Source organism: Nelumbo lutea, chromosome 5 (genome assembly GCF_056320005.1).
Source record: "Nelumbo lutea isolate HS-2025 chromosome 5, American lotus-T2T, whole genome shotgun sequence".
Classification (NCBI taxonomy): domain Eukaryota; kingdom Viridiplantae; phylum Streptophyta; class Magnoliopsida; order Proteales; family Nelumbonaceae; genus Nelumbo; species Nelumbo lutea.
The window spans coordinates 21,536,116-21,554,055 of NC_142688.1; the positions used below are offsets into that span (position 1 = coordinate 21,536,116).

The 17,940-nt window shown below is 36.6% G+C and overlaps 1 protein-coding gene across 1 annotated transcript; it reads right to left on the reverse strand.

The window, feature by feature from the left end:
• Nucleotides 1-282: 282 nt before the first annotated feature.
• On the reverse strand, nt 283-4,481 carry DWF4 (Cytochrome P450 superfamily protein). Its single transcript, XM_088942844.1, has 8 exons — nt 4,093-4,481; nt 3,675-3,999; nt 3,395-3,547; nt 2,992-3,243; nt 2,784-2,876; nt 2,602-2,680; nt 2,391-2,500; nt 283-1,044 (listed from the first exon to the last, which is right to left on the reverse strand). Exons 1-8 carry the CDS (start codon nt 4,296-4,298, stop codon nt 703-705), a joined length of 1,560 nt encoding a protein of 519 aa, XP_088798970.1. The 5' UTR covers nt 4,299-4,481; the 3' UTR covers nt 283-702.
• Nucleotides 4,482-17,940: the final 13,459 nt, after the last annotated feature.

Here is a 17,940-nt window from a genome sequence, read left to right on the forward strand (position 1 = left end):
AACCGTGAACTACCCAAACAATTTAGGCCACGTCACCGATTCTCCCACACTATAAATTTGAAGTTTGGCAAAATGGCTAAATAATTCTTATTGGCCAGTCGTAGCCTAGCCAGTAGCCACAACTGGGTCATAGCCAAAGTTGCAGCCCACATCCTATAAAGACGACAAGCTTACGGCATACAAAAGCCAAACACACGGAACTCCCAAAAGACAAAACAAGCTTTAATTTCCAATTTGCTCGTGACGTTGGTATTTAACCAGTTGGATAGTCAGATAGAGCCATAGAGGAAACACCCTGTTATTACACATATACTAAAGTCGGAAAGTTACGTATCACTGATGGGCAAAAACGGAAAATCACATGAATACAAACAAAACACTAGTTCCTGTCACACAAAACGGATAATTAGGCCCAGGCCCATTATGGAGGAAAGCTTGAAGGAGAACGGATATGATTACAAGGAGAGACGAACATACGTGGTCCTAACGTATTTGCAGTTTGTACTTGGCCTCTTTATGTCTGCACTCACTGTCCATGTGAGGGTAAAAGGTCAACAAATTTGAAATTCCACCAGCCTTTGGAAAACTCGAAGAACACAGATGTAGTTTCATGGGCTTGGGCTTGGGCTTTCATTTCTTTATATATCTTTACACAAATGAAATGAAAAGGATTCCGTCTCGGTTTGTCTTTGGTATCCAAATTCAACATGGGAGGCTGAGAGAGTTGAGAGTTAAATGAATGTTGCTGTCATATGAGGTTGTGGTGTGGTGGTGCTGGATTTTGTGGACCTTGATGGGTAGGCCTTTGGGGAAGTCGACGAATGGGAAGGCCAGTGCATGATCTGATTCGGCTAACTCCCACTGGTAATTCAGGACCAGGTGATGCATGAACACGGCCATCTCCAGCTTGGCAAGTTCGGAGCCGGCGCACAGTCGTGGTCCACCCCCAAATGGCATAAAGTTGATGCTCATCGTCGCATTCGAATTAGCACCCGTGCTGCTACTATTGCTGCTGCTGTTGCTACTACTACTGCTACTAATGTTCTGCACCAACAAGGAAAGATAAGTAAGCAATGAAATCGAATATAATCTAGCTATTGGGGATTTGGGGTTCGCTTGACCTCAGCTTGAGATGTCCATTTCAGGCCTAAACCAGTTCGAATTCGAAACGTTGTAATTGGGCCCCAGTGGGTAGGCCGGTTGGTCGGGCTAAGAATGGTCACCAAGAGATGCTACATAGTACATACCAGTAAGCACTGATTATTTAAGATTTTAATAAGCCCAAAGGCCCACTAACCGAGTGAGATAGAGAGGGAGAAAGGGAAAGTTATGAAAGGGAAAACGGATGGTGATTTCTACTTTAGATGGTGGGCCTCACATGCTCACCTTACATAGATTTGTCATTTCCTTTTTGCTTTCTTTTCTCTCAACTTTCCCTCGTTTTCTTGGGAAAATCGGGTCTATAGTATTTAATTTCTAGGTATGTATTGCACGCATGCACGTGCATGTGACTCTCAAAATCTCCATGGCCCCACAGTATAGGGGCAGTCGGAAAATTAATTATTAATTAAAAACAAAAAAGAAAAAAGAAAAAGAAAAAAAAGAGGAGTTGTGTGATACAAGTTAATCACTTCCCAATGGGCCCTACATCCTTACAGCACATGTAACACAAAAGCGAGTTATGAGATCCAGTTCTGCTGTGGTGGATCACAGTTTTTGAATGGCTGACTTCATCCCCGACCCGACCCCCATGCCAAACGTCTATTACTTGGCTTGATTTCTACTTTTCTAGAAGATCTCCCTATCCTAAATGTGGTCCATCCACTGAACGGTCCAGATACGTTGGTTAGTGGGCCACACGTTCCATCCATTCTGTACAGCAGATAAGCAACACCACATAACTGATATGGGAGCATCTGATTTTCTACAAAATCGTTTTTGCTCTTGGTATGTCCTATAATTCATCTCACACCACACATCCACTGCGATGCGCGGGACCCACCTCCACTTATGCGTGGCTTAAGAAGATTTGTAAGGCAAACAAGAAGAAGAATTGCTGCATCGCTCTATCCCAAACACAGTCTATTTTTCTAAAACCGAGCTAAATGATCTTATTTCATCGGTTCAACCAATGGGTCAATCTGAGTAAGGTCAATCGCAGCTGATTTGGCCCTGTCTGCCCAAGTCAACGGTTCATCCGATGGTTTGGCGGCTCAAAGCCAGTTTGGAGATAGAAAAAGGAGCTGGCTTTGAGGTGAACCACTGAACCGTTTACTGGGCCCGGTGCCCTGTTTAATAGCTATGGACAAGCAAAGCTCTGAACCGGCTTAAGAAAGGGAGCACAATAAATAAGTGAACGTTATGCCTCAAATTTTCAAACGGGGGCTGACCTGCTGCCATCTCCAGGGGTTGAAATGTTGAGGGTGATCATAGGTGGATGGATCCAAATGGACCGCTGCAAACACCGGAAGAACTTTCCACCCACTTGGGATATCATAACCTTTCAAGGCACAATTTACAGAAATGAAAAGGTGAGTCAGATTCCGGCAATTTCACCGGCGATAAGAAGACATCATTAATTTCTTGCTTTCCTTGTCTCACCTTTATACCGGACGTCTTTGATAGCCTTCCTGTGTACAAATCTAACGACGTTGCCGAGACGAAGTGTCTCACTAATGACCTACATAAAAGAACATATATAACATCAGTTAGCAACTTCTCTCCCTCTCTCTCACATCATTCTCCCTCTCATAAATACAGCAAGAGAGTAAGAATTTACTTACGCAATGGGTGAATTCCATTTTCTTGTAGTCATCCCAATTCATCTGAGACTCTCCAGCTTGTTTCTTGGCTCGGGCAATTTTAAGATGCTCTTCCTGAAAAGCGAAAAAAGGAAACAGATGAATAAATAAATCAATAAATGGATAACATCTATTCTGGTGAGTTCTTAAATTCTGTATAGGACAAAGCATCATTTATTCGATCTCTTACCCTCAACTGCTGAAGTGCTTTTGGACAGTCTTGCAAGAAGTAAATGGCTAAAGCTATGGCTACTGACGAAGTTTCATGGCCGGCAAAGAGCAAACTCAGTATCAAATCCAGAATTTGCTCCGTCGAAAGGTTTGAATGCTTCAATACCCACCCGAGGAGATCATCTTCTTCCCTTCTCTCGCATTCGTATCTCATGTGCCGGATCCTCTCTTCCATTTTTCGCTCGATTACTTTCAGGATCGTCGACCTCGACTGTTTTATTGAAACAAAATCCAGAGAAGAAATAAAGAAAGAGATTCATTAGACTACAAAAATCAGCAATTACTCGTCGAGAGCACACCTGCAATCAGATGGGTTTCGTTCGTTTCTTTATTTCATGTGAAAATAAAGCATTAATTTGTACCCGTAAGGCCTTCCAATATGCTGTTCCAGGCAAATTCAACGGCGCCGAGACCACTCCTTTCATGAACGTAATGTACTCTTTCTTCAGCTGCTCGGTCTCGAGCTTTCCGGGATCCATGCTCATGATATGTTTCGCCATCAAATTGAAAGTGAACTGTAAAAATATTTTTTCCCGAAGGATTAGCTTTTCTTGTCCATCTTTGGAACATATCAAAATCAAAAGGTGGAAAAAACTGAAACTAATGGTTTCTATGTATATTTTTTTTAAGATTTAAACATGCCTTCTTTGCTTCATCTTGAGCTGAAAGTGTTGAATTTTCTTTCCAAGACCTTAGAACCAGCAAGGTATGCCTCTCGACTTCCGGCAGGAGATGAGTTCGAAGCCTCACATTGCTCATGAAGTTGAGAGAGATCATCCTCATGTCTCTGTGCATGTCTCCAACCAAGACCAACATCGACCATTTCCCAAGAATCCCACCGATACTCCTTGGATAACTGCATTCAAACAAGCGCCCCTCGTTCTGTAATATAAATCGATTTAGTCCCGCATCTGCAGAAACTATGGTTGGCTCACCAAACAAGTTGGACTTGTAGATCTTTCCATACCTATAAATTTACATGGAATATGAGTCCTCAAATGAACCCAGAACTTGGGTTGTGCTTATTTATTTATTTTTCATTCTGGGTTGCAGAGATTACCTCGATATGTGTTGCTCCATGAATTCTCCTACGGAAGTAGCTGAATAAGGCTTCAAATAACCGATCGTTTCACCGAGAAAAGGCCAACCCATGTTTCCAGGTGGAAGCTTTAGTGTTCTTTCCTTCCTTTTGATGAGGAGCCATACGAGAAAAAGAGCTAAAATTGATGGAGAGAGCAGGAGAAGAAGCTCTATTTCAGCAGCCATGGAGACGCAGAAATTTCTACTCTCCTCGTTCTCCTTCTCTCTTTCTGTGTGTTATATCTGGCTTAGTTTTTCTATGAAAAGAGGTTAGAGCTATTATTGGAGTGAAGCTCTCCCTTGGAAAGGGACTTTTAAAGAGTCACTTGAAGACTTGAACAGGTTGTTTCGGAGGACAAAAATGTAATGAAAGATTTCAAGTGAGTAAGCTGCTTTTAAAAGCCTTACTTTTTGATTGTTTTGCCCCTGGGAAACGACAGAAACTGACCACTGAGGTTGAATTTACAAATTACCCTTATAATTCCGTTGGAACCCTAGAAACTACAAACTCCACACTGTACTAATTCAGTAACTCTCTTCTCTTCTCTTGTTTTCAGTTTTTCAGGTTTTTTTTTTTTTAACTTTTTTAATCAGTGCCGATATGTTTAGAAGTATTTTGTATGGAGTACTTCTATTATTTCCTTTATGTTTTTTATTTTTTTCCTCTTTGTTTCTCTTCTCTTCTTTTTCTATGAAGAGGAATAGAAATTAAGCCCTCTTGAGGAAACACTGACTGCTTTGTGGCAACATCAAACCATTTAACTAGTACCCATTCTGTTTCTCAATTCTCTTCATTTTCTATGAATAGGAATAGAAATTAAGCCCTCATGAGGAAATACTGACCACTTTGTGGCAACATCAAAATATTTAATTAGCACCCATTCTGTTATTTCTTCTATACTTTATTTTTTTCCCCTCTTTGTTTCTCTCCTCTTTTCTTTTTCTTAGCCCTCTTGAGGAAACGCTGACAACTTTGTGGCAGCATCAAAACATTTAACTAGTGCCCATTCTTTTATTTCTTCTTATTTTTTTTCCTCTTCGTTTCAATCTTCTCTACTTTTTCTATGAAGAGCAATAGAAATTAAGCCCTTTTGAGGAAACACTGACTGTTACGTGGCACCATCAAACCACTTAACTAATATCCATTATGGAGGTAAAGACAAGAATACAAGATGGATATCACGCCAGGTCTACAGAAGCAATACCCACATACTCTACCAAACTAACAATTGGCAATTTTCAACTCACCAAGTTGAAATCCTCTGTTTTCACTACTTTTTCTTGTTAATCCCCTATATGTTTTATTGAGAAAAAGGGAAATCACAAACCATCCTTAATTGCACAAGTTATAAAAGACATTCTAATAACTAAAGTCTATTGCCATTGAATCGATTAAAGAATTGGGAGAACTAGTCCAAATGGTTCTGTCCTTTCAAGTTTCAATCACTACGGGACAGCAAAGTGTTGAAGACATTGAGAAATAAATGAGAAACTCCACCTTTTGTGCAGTAGTCAAGGAAAGGTAAGAGAGAAGAAAGAATTCAAAGAATTAGAAAACAAGAGGAGAATAGAAGAAAGAAAGTAAATAAATAAAAGTACGTTTTAAATGATTAAAACTGACAGTGTGACTATATTCCACAGGTAATCAACTTTGTGCAAAAAACAATAATAATAATAATAATGAATAGTTTTTAGTTGGTGTTATGTTGACTTAGATAAGGAAGATATTGCCTCTCTACGCTGTATTTGGCTTGAAGGAAAAAGTAGGAAAACCTATAAAGCTTTGTAAAGGTTTCTTCACATTTCTCTTCCTTTCCTTACCTTTTCCTTCAAACCAAACATAACCTTGATGCATTTCAATTGAAGCTAGCTAGTTATGACCGTAAGTCTTCCCCTTTTATACAACATTTCAGTTTAAGCAGAGTATAGTCATAGAGTCTTCTTTGGTTCATGCTACAACTGAAGAAGTTTGATAATTGGACAGATTTATTTCATCTTTCATGGAAAATTAACTTCAAGGACGTTTTTGATAATTCAAAGAAAATTCCTATTCCAAAAGTAATTTTGCCATTCAGACAACCATTTCTATGTAGCTTCCTCAACAATTGATTTTCCAAGAAGAGAACCTTTTGTTAGGTAATAAAATTTCTCTTTCACATAAAACATTTCTCTTATCCTTCTTCCCTTTTGTGGTGAGGACCATCCATTATTTTAAACTTTTTATACCCTTTATACTCTAGGGGTCTAACTAGGAGGCAAGTTGGGTGGGGTTAGATTTGTTCGCTTTCTTTTATTTATTTATTTATTTTTAATGTTCCCATTTTTTAAACTTAGGATTAAGTCGATTGAGTCTAACCATAAAGACATGATACCAGAAGGGTTTTGACCAATCAATGTCCCTGTGAATTTGATAAAAAAAATCAAACGATTGGTTACAAGGTTTTTTTTTTTGGGTATCATAGTTGAACCTTATATTATTTATTTAATATTTATATACTTAAATATGGATGAATGCATTCGACTTCATTTTTTTAATTTTATTTTTTCTTTCCTTTTTAATTATTACTATTTTTCTTCCTTTTTTTCTATAATTTAAGCCAGCAACTCAAAAGACTATCAGTTGAGGAACTTCTTGATTTTAAAATATCTGTAAGGTATTATTCTTGAAGGTTGAAATTCTTTAACGGATCTGTGGGGGTAAGGAATATAAGATATTTCTCATGTTAATTGAGATTCTTTTTTTTCTTTTAAGAAAAAGCCTAAAGGAATATTAACTCAGGGATGTTTTCGTCATTTAAGACGATGTAAAGAGATGGAAAATATAAGACTGAGTAGAGCTAAGAAACGATTCCTTGCCTGTCTACACATTGGGTAAGGAATTCAACTTGAAATTCGGTTGACTTGATTCCTCTACACTACCTTAAATTTCTGTGGGTGTTTGGCACCGGTGTGTTTTACAAGTGTACGGTTTTATAAACAAACTCTGATTTATAAGTGTTTCTTTTTACTTAATTTTTGAAAAATACAAAAAAATCGGGATACATGTTCATTGGGTGTTTAAAGTGACTTAATCTAATATTATAATATATTTATAAAGACATTAAAATTTCAATATACTGTGTCATCAGGGTGATTCAAGGAACATCAATTTGATGTTTCAAAAAATCCGCCTTTTCCTGAATTCTAAAATTAATCATTACAATAATTTTTTCTTTTTTTGAAAAACAGGATTGCCGAATAGGATTTTCTTGTCGATTCCATTTATTTGCTAATGTAACATACATGACACATCAACATAAATGAAACGCATGTAAAATGCACTGGCGTCAAACACCCACAGATCTGTTGCTCGTTGTTGGTATGATCTGACCCCATGACTTTTTCATCTTTTCATTTATGTCCTTACCATACCTTAAAAGGTTGTGTTTGTGTTTGGTATCATTATTATTATTGTTTCTATCTAAAACGTTTTGAATTGATGGCAAGCAGCTTTCTTTCAAGGCTGTTTGTAACTGAAGACATATCTTAAAATGTTCAAAATGCCCTTTTGAAAATTAAAATTCCATTAATCTGCTGATCTCTGATAATCAAATTTAAAAGAATGTGGGACTTTAAATTGTAATAATACCAGAAAATATCAAACTGTGGGTCCAACGATCTGTTGGTCATAGGCCCTTCAAATCAACATCATAATTGCGGTGAAATCTAGCTTATGATCAAAAGATCCACGCTGATCGCCTTCTTTCATCATGAAGAACTGCTGCGGTAGACCCCACCTCCATTTGATTTCCAGTCAAAAAAGATGGCTCACAGTTTTGATGATGGAAACAGAAAAGATCTTTCCAACCCCAATGGTTAAACAATATTCCATATCCGGTCAAACCGGCTTTTCCCCCTTAGAAGAAGAAGAAGATGAGGCCAAGAGGGAAGCGAAGCCGGGGAGGGGTAATGATAAATGGGCATCGGCACGTGGGACCCACTGAATGATCGGCCACAGCATTACACGTGTGTACTGTTAGGAGACTGTAGACCGTGCATCGGGTCTGCTCGAGCGTCCTTTTTATAATTGGCGGTTTGATTTATTACTCCAAAGTCCTCGAGTCCTTGCGCTGTACTCTGAATTTTGTCCCTCTAAATTCCTTTTTGTCTTCGTAAACGCGTGTGGGCTTTTGTCTTATGCCCTCCACGCTCACTGAAATTATTGGCCTTCCCATGTGAGCCAAACGCCGAAACCTTTTCCCACTCCCACTCGATACAAAATTGTATACACAACTCATTTGTACCGACGCTTGATTGCGTCGTTACAAAATGGATGGTGGAAGAAGTGGCACGTGTATTGAGGTGGTTTGGTTTTGCAAACCTAACCACTCGTGCGGAGGAGGAGGAGGAGGAGGAGAGGTTGGGGGTCATCTCATATTCTTATCCTCATCAAAGGGTTTGTTTGGGGAAGCGAGGCATTTGGTCGTACCAATCATTGTTACCATGCGCCTTGGTTCCTTTTCAACGCCCTCGACACCACGTGTACTATGACGAGAGTCCCGACGCGGACGGAGCTGAAATAAATGGAACCGAATTAATTCAGAGAAAAGTTCATTCGAACAGTCATCATATTCTTGCATTGGGAATATCTTTCCACGAAATAAAATACAGAAGTACGAAAATATTCCCGATGAAAGGTTGTAAAAACTGTTAGGGCCTAGCTCTGACTGAACCTCCCACCCGTTGGCGTTCCAATGCTCCACCCTGCCTTTACTTGAAAAATCTTCCGTCTTTGATTTGATAGGCAAATAGTACAGAGAGGAAAAAGTCAAATAAGGATCTTCAATGAGCCAACGGTGATGATTTTTTTCTCCTCACTAGTCTTCTCTTCATTTCATAACGATAAAAAACAAAATATAATAATAATAATAATAATAATAATAATAATAATAAAGGTGAAAAACTGAAGATTGATTACGATCAAGGCTCTGTAGGACCGTAGGAGTATTGTAATGTAGGACTAATAGTATGGCCTAGGCCCACCAAAATAATTTACCACGTGTCCCGTTCCTAGAGCATTGGGACCCATAAACTGATGGGCCCGCTCAAAGGGCCAAGTATTGTGCTGAGGCACAGAAACCTGGCTCAGCCGGCCTCGGTGGTACTTCGGTACTACTACTACCCCTCCTTTTGCATGTTTCTGGAGCTTCGGGCCGGTTTCAAATATTTGAAAACTCGGTAAAGCATTGACCTACTAATCCGTCCGGTTCAGCCATTAACTCATTGAAATTCGAAGGGGTTTTGGTTGACCCAATCGGGTTTGACAATTTTTCAGTATCTCACATTTTGTTATATATTACAAAAATAATGACAATTTTAATTCATTGTTTCTGTATTCACAACATTTTTCAATCACAAGACAACTTTAGAGTTTCGTTATAAAAAGAAAACTTGAGAGCAGTCCTTATACTAGTTTTCTACACTATTTTGTAATTAATAGCTTTTTTTTTTTCACGAATTCTTGTGAAATCACGGGTGAGTAAGATTGAGCGAGTGGTTGGACCAGTTACCCATGATACAGTACAACTTGAGAGCAAATATGTAAGTAAATTCCCAAGGAGTATTCTCTCATTTGAATTCGACGGAATTGGCTGAAAGCGAAATAAATTCAACCTCCGATTAACCCCGTGAGCCCTATCAATGTCATAGCCAGAAGAATGATCAAGAGAATACTAAGCATAGGCTTAAGCGTAGAAATACCAACGAAGCAGTAGGGGCACTTCGAACTTTAAGTATGGGAAAATCTATGATGCCATACAGATATGTTGTCGGAAGAGTTTTGACGAATCAAAGTTCACCCGTAAATTTTGATAAATACCATATGATTGGTTAACACGTTTATAATTTCGGTTGATTGGTTATATATTTTTCAGATATAATGTCTTTGTAATATCATGGTCAAGCCTTTTAAGTATAATAATAAGAAGCTTGAAGTTGTTCTAATAATCTAGATGATATTAAACTCGAGCTCCAGTAGTTTGGGTGTAATATGGATGGAAAATTTTTCACTTAGGAATCCTTCAGCCATGTTTTCATACTTCCGATACAAAAAATACGGTATTTTGCACCTTTTCTTTTTTCTTTTTTTCTCTCCCAAAGTCTAGCATTAAAGTTTCGTTAGTTTTTTGGTTAGTCATTTACCCATAATCTTTTAATCATAAGTGTTTCCTATGTAAGTGTTATTTTGATCTTTTTTATCCATTAAATGCAATTATTACAATGAATGATTTTATCCCATAATATTTTGACAATTTCTCACAAACAGAAAATTACTTAACCATTTAAGAGATGAATATGTGATATTTGAGTAAGTGATAGCTTGAAAAAAAAACAATCTATTGTGGAACCTACAATTTAGTTCTTTTCTCATCTTTCTCTCAGTAAGCTTATCCCATTCAAAATACTAGAATTATGATGCTTTAAAATTTCATAATGTTCTCATTTTATTTTACTTCTAATATATCTAGAGCTAGATTAAAGGTGAGATCATTGTGCATACTGAATTTTTCTTTCTAAAAGTGGATGATGAAATCTTAACCCTAGAAGTCATCACTTTCACCACCAACCACATTATCTACAAAACAAAAACCAACTTAAACTATTTAATATGTAAATTTCACTGCTTCAGGATTTATTAATAAGGCTTTGTGGGAGTGTGAATGCAAAGAGTGGAAATTCTGGCTCACCTTTGTTTCAGGCTTCACTTCATTTGCTCTCAATTCATATCAAATTCTGGCTCACCTATAAGAGGTGACCAAACGTTACATCCATGTTTAATAAGCTATCCATCCTCCTAGAAAATAAAAAATAAATAAGAAATACCAGATTTGAAAAAGAATGCATCACTTTACCTTATTTTAATCCAATTATATGTAATAATATTACTTCTCTAATTTTCATTTTTTGTGATGAATTTTCTGTACTTTTCAATGGGGAAAGAAGTAATAGCTATTTAGTATACCATTTCTTTTTCATATCAGACAAATGGAATATACATATTCTTGACCATGACTGCATAATCAATCACAAAGTCCTTTAGGACTAGATAAAATGGGTATCTTAATGAGATGATATTAGAAAAATTATAATATTTGTTCACATTCGGTGATCAATGTTTTAAAAATCAACATGCATGGAAATAGAATGGCTTTTTTGTTAGGGTGGTGAACCAGAGGTTCAAGTTTCAACCATTTGAATAAAAATGAGTCAATTCGTAATGTTATACATAAATTAATATACAAAAAATATAGAAAATAGGCATGTTTGATATTTGTATTCATCATGTTAATAAAAATAAGTATTATAAATAATAATTATTGTTACTAATTAAGGATGGTGTTAGAATGCACATGAATTATGAGGAGTGAAAGAGTTCCACATTGGTAAAACACAAGAAGTGCAAGGCATTTATATACAAGAGTGGCCCATAAAGATTGTAGGCTTGTGGGTTCGAGCTCGGGCTCTGACCAAAACACTAAGCCTGATATTTTGGGGCCGTGCTTAGGCTTTCGAAAAAAATCCTGACCCAAGCCTAACTCTTCTTTTTGAGGCCATTTAATATAAATAAATCACTTTTATTGTTAAATAAAAGAAAGTTTTCTTTCCCAATTTCTTGATTGGTCTTTGAACTCGGCTTCAAGATTTAGGTCTGATGGTTGAGCTGGGCTCGGGTTCAAGATCTAGGCCTAATGGTTGGGCTGGGCTTGGGCTTGAACATATTTTATTATTATAGAGGCAAAGTCTAATTCAAATTTGACTAGGTCCGACCCATAATCAGGTCTCGCCATAACCCTATAGTTTAAGCTTTTGAGTTATAAGTGATGTCCATCTCTCGTACCTTAGTCCCATGTGCGAGCTCCGAGAATTTTAACCACTCCTCATGGTTCGTGACTCCCTTGGAGGCTCAATAAATAGAACTTACTAAAAATAATTCTATTTGCTCTATGATTCTAAAATTTAATTGTGTATTTTCTTTCCAATCGGACATGGCTGCTCTATGCCAGAGAGAAAAAAAAAAAAAGAAAATGGTTGCTAAAAAATAGAAAACTATTACTAGACTGCATAATCATCAGCGGAACTTTCAATTCACAAGAGAGCTCTTCCGCTAAACGAGCTTGAACTAGTTGATGATCTCAACTTTCCTTACACTTTGTGTCTACGACTATCAGAAGAAGATTGAATTGGTCTTTAAATAGCTTTTGATTTCTAAGGAAATTGGGCTATCCATTTCCTTTTCAACTTTAGATTATAATGAAATTGAATTTAGATGGTTTGATAAAATTTTATATCATACTAATTAGTTTATCGAATCAAATACGAATTCATGTTGATTCGATACATGGCAGGGATGTGCTGTGGGGCGCCCCCTTGTGGGGCGCAAATCTGAACTCTTAATTTAAATACATAATTGTTAAATGCCTATCAGAAAAGAAAAAAATACATAAAATTATGGACAGGCTCAATACAGTTTTATAAATTCCCATGTACACCTATAAACATTCAAAATGTCAAACACCCCACTCTATACACTAATGCCCCCCCCCCCCGACACTTACCTCAATTATACTTTGTGCCTAAAAATTCTAACCCTGAACTGAACCGTCATTTTGAACTGGCACCTACCGCAATGATGTCACCTTAAGTACAATCAATGTTAGATAACCCTTTCTCTCTCTCTCTCCCTCTTCTGTAGTGTTTCCTATTCTTTGCAACTTTTGCAAGTTTACAATATCTGTTGCCATTAATTGGAGTTGCGAGTTGCCTTTCATGTTCAATATTTTCTACGTTATTTCAAGAGGTGATGCATCTATACCCAAATAACAATAGTGATGCGCTCATGCTCAGGTGATCCATCCTAGCACCTCTGACATTTCCGGAACAATAACTCTTAACATATTTTTCTTTCTCTTCTTACAATTCTCCACCTCACCCTAATCATATATTACATTTTTTTATTCTATTTTCCTTTTTTTTTTTCCTCTTGTTCAATGACTTGTTGTAGACCTTGGATATTTCTTGTAAGTTTTATTTGTAGAGGACACGGGGCATGATGCCATGGACAATATCAATGTCGCAGGGTGCTTCTTCCTCTTCTCTCAATGAATCTAGTTATGTTAGGGTTTCAAAGGAAAGTAATTGGTCCAATTTAAATCGAATCAAATATTTGATGTTTTAATCAATTTTCATTTTGATTGATAGTTTTGAATATTCGACAGATATTTAATCGATCGAAATTGAATCACCTACTCTGTAATTGAATTCAAATTGAAAAGACTGATTTGATTCGAATATGCTCTGCTTAGAAGCCTAGTTTTAGCTAGACAAGGACACATTTAAGCATAATTCCCTTCACAAGGAGAAGGCTGTGAGAAAGGGAATATACCTAGAGCTAGAAGATAGAGTCTGCACATGGCTGCTATCTGCTGATACAAGTGGGTGTTCATGTGTCTCAGTTTTTTTAAGGCCCCATTTGTTTTTTTGGGAAATAAAAGGGGGAAGTTCGTCAATGAAAAAATGATTCTTATTGACCAATTTTATAATGTTCTTTTTTTTAATAAATTCTGAGTCTCATGATAAAGTTGGTTTTATTGACTCAATAAATAAGAAGTCTAAAATCTAAATTCTCAATTTACCAAAAAAAAAAAAAAAAAAACAAAAGCACCAAAATGTCATAAATACCATTTACAGAAAATAGTTGGTCTCTGCTCTATTTTGATTAGAGCCCAAAATTCCACTGAGTGAAAATTAGACTCAACCGAGTTGAGAATTAACTTTTGACCCACCACCTCAATTTTGTATTATTTGCAGTCATTGTTGAGCGTTGTTCCAAATGGTTTTTTTTTCTTTCATTTTTCTCTATGCATGCATGTTCGAGTGTACTGACATAGAAGGCATTTTACTAATGCATCCCTCTTCAGAAGTACTATATAACGTGCTGTAATTCTCTGGTACACTTGAATAATAGTAGGCTTAGTTAGGACGTACGAGACATAGGCATTGCTAGAGCATAAGCACAAGGAAGAGAATGGTGATGAATTGTCATGGAGCAAAGAAAGCGAATTTGCAAACTTTAGATAGAATCAATTCTCCGCCAAAGATGACTTGAATGCAGATGGAATCAAACTATTACCGTACTTGATCAGTATCTTCATCGCTGTTTTCCAGTAAGGGTGTCAATGAACCGGTTTTGGATTAAATCTCTTATTTTAAAATCAATTTAGATAGACCAACAAGACATATTGAATTGGACCCATCCAGTCTAAAATATTTATTAGACTGAATTGGACCTGGTCCATTATAATATAAGAATATAGGTGTTAAATGGACTGAGTTTGGATTGAAATTAATTTAAATCAAAACGAATTTAAACAGATTGGATGGTCCAAAATGATCTAAAATGTTTATTGGACTGGATAGGACCTGGTCCATTTAGAATGGACACACATTGGACTGGACCGGATTAGACCAAATCCGGTCCAACTGACACCCCTATTTCCTAGTTTGACTCGATATAGTTTCTACCTGCTGGTTGCATGTCTCAATTGGAGTTTTTATGGGTTAATCTTCCTTGGCCCTAGGCTCTTTGCTGTTTACCCCTACCAATAGGCCGTAGCTGCTTGGCATGTCTCATATGGAACATTATTCAAACAACGTTCGATCACAATGTTTACAGGTAAAGGCAGTTTGAAGGAAAGTTCTCAAGGAATTTCACAAAAATTATTAGTCGTTATAACCCTTATAAAGCTACACTTTTAGATAGGGCCCACGTAATGTATGCCACGTAGTGAAGTATCTCAATTATGCGTGTTTCTACTGTATATGCATGGGCAGAACAGAAGAGAAGAATCTATTATATACAACTTATTGGGTATCTATACCCAAGAAAAAAAATTTTCCTTGGTGGGACCCATTCAGTAATGGTGGGTCATGATCTTCTGGATCTGCAATAACACAAGCTGAGCTGTACAAGCCTACAAAGGGGCTTAATCATTAATTGATCCTATTTAAGATAGAGCCTAGACCAAACTTTACCTTATATACAGGTTCATTAGTTTCGATCTTTCCAAGAGTTGTACTAGAATTTTGGGGAAATTACAGAAGTTGATTATTTTTCATATGAAATATGGCAACTAAGGGAGCTTGACCTAAACTTTTATTTGTATGAGTTTTCCTCTCAGAGTTGCAATATAATTTTGAGAAAACTTAAGGCTGTGTTTGGTGTAAGTATAATTTTATTTGCATTAGTATAAATGCATGGAGTGCAAATGTTAAAAAGCAAATTTCTGTTTAATTTTGTTTTGGATTTTATTTTATTTTGTTTCATGTCTTAATTTATTTCATTTGCATTGCAACTAAATAAAATAAGTTATAAAATTGACACAAAAATAGGTCTGAATTTACACTCAAAACATTTGCACTGTCATAATTTTGCATCAGTACAAATTTATTTGCATTGCAATCAAACACAGCCTAATGATGCCATTGCCATGGTTCTAACTGTCGGAAAATTTTGCAAATTTTCAGTTTTGGATAGATCAACCGACATTATATATCTTCATATAAAAAATATCTTGTGGGTTTATTTCAGCAATAATGTCACACAAAAGTTGAATAAAAATCAATAATACATACATTCATACATAAGTAGTAGGGGGTGTCAATTCAATTATATCCAATCCAATATGAACCCATTACAGATGGACCAGGTCCAATCCAATCTGATGAATACTCTAGACTACTTTGGACCAATCCTTTTCAATGTCGGACTGCTCAATTTATTCAAATTGGTTTCAATTTAGATTGGCTCCAACTCAAACCTGGTCTATTGACACTTGTATTCTTATCTTCTATAATGGACTTTATATTAATTCAATCTGACCTAATCCAATATAAGATGGACCATTAAGTCTGGATTGATCCAATTCAATGTTTTAAATCATTAAATTTTATCAGTTTCTTCATCTAAAATTAGAATATTTTCAATTTGGATCAAGGGTCCCGAATGGCCAAAATTTCATTCAAAACTTGGGTGACACCACTCCAAAACAAGAAACCATCTACCCATGTAGCCACAAGTTAACTTTATGAATTAAAACAAGAACTAACCTTGATAATGCTAGTTGCTATGGGGAATCACTTGAGAACATATCAAAGGGCGAATCCCTTATCCCTATACTTAAAAGCCATATAAACCCTTGTTTGTAATTCCCTATAAACAATTGGAGGCGTGCCCCCTTGTCAAAAATGGAATATGCCCAAACAGCTCCATTTTCTTATGGTTTTTACTCAATTGGGATCGCATCTCCAGCTAATTCTTAGCCTACTTTATATTGGAAAACATGACAAGTTATGGACCCCCACATCAATCTTTTGGGGCACAAAGCATTCACCAAGCTTTTGCCTAATGCCTATGGCTCCATAGACTGTTAGGACTTGGGGCAATATGCACAGATGAATTTAAAATGGTCACCATAGATAAATTGATCCAAATTTGTTGACTTTTGGAGTCAGCACTCCAGCTAGATCTAGGGCAACAGAAACCCGAAAAAGGCTCTAAAGACTTCATATATGATATAACATACCCTTAAATATAGACAACCCAATAGGTATTTCATCATCTTCCTTTTTGGGTCATCTGCATGCCCAAAAGAACCAAAACAGTTCATATATATCACAATGATTATAAGTTACAAAAGATAATGAAATCCAGGTAGGAACCATTGAAAGATGAGTCTAAGATCCTCTCTTTTCTTGATTTTTCTTCCTTTTTGGGGTAATTGCAGTCAACACTCTTTACAAGCACACAATGTGTATATATATACAGTTTTACCCTGTACGACCTTTGGTCATAAAATGAAGACTGACTTGGTTGGCCCAACTTTAAGACCAGGCTAGCTTTGAAGCCAGATTTACTTAAAAACCTAAAAACTGGATTAATTGCACTCAACTCTATATCAGTTTTGTGTGCTAGCCTAAATAACCCAATTATCGATCGGGTTAAGCTTGTCAAATATGGTCCCATTCTGATGATGACCATGATTTGGACTGCCTCTCTAAATCCAAGAGACTTTTGTCTTCTGCTTTATTTGCTTTCTTGGCACCTAAAAACTAAGGACGGATGGCCGTATCAGTAAGATAACACACAGCCTCATAATTTTGGGTCTTTTGACAATTAGAGAAGCTTCCAAGAAAAAATATATTTACTCTAGTAGATGATAAGGGTTTCCTTGTCTAAAATCTGCAGAGATGGACCGACCCCATTGATTATAATGCTAATGCTGGGGCCAAAGAAAAGGCAATGAACAGAGAGTGGCTTCGTCCATATTTATCATGAATTTATGAATAACAACTCATTACAGAAGACAACAACACAGATCGATTTGACCCATGTACTAACATACATGCAATCCTTTTTCTACAAGGATTAATTCTATCTAACAATGAAAACTAATGAAGTTAAGGAGATCGTGCTTTGAAAATAAGTAATAAGACTCGGGGTTAATTTCTTCTTCTGTCTTTCATTGCACTGTGAAATATCACTGCTGTTGCAGTAAAACTTGATTCCCTTACTAATTAATTACCAACATAAGCCACTACTTCTTTTTGTCTCCATTTGAAATCTTTTATTTCTATTCTATTTCCACTTGACTCCTCCTGGTGACTTTAGAGAGTAGAGAAACCAACTGCATGCTCATATATCCTTATTGGTTTGAGTCTGTCTTTATATTGATCAGCAGTTCATTTTCTGTAATGATGAATTCACTATCACTGAATCCGTATCCTCTTGGAC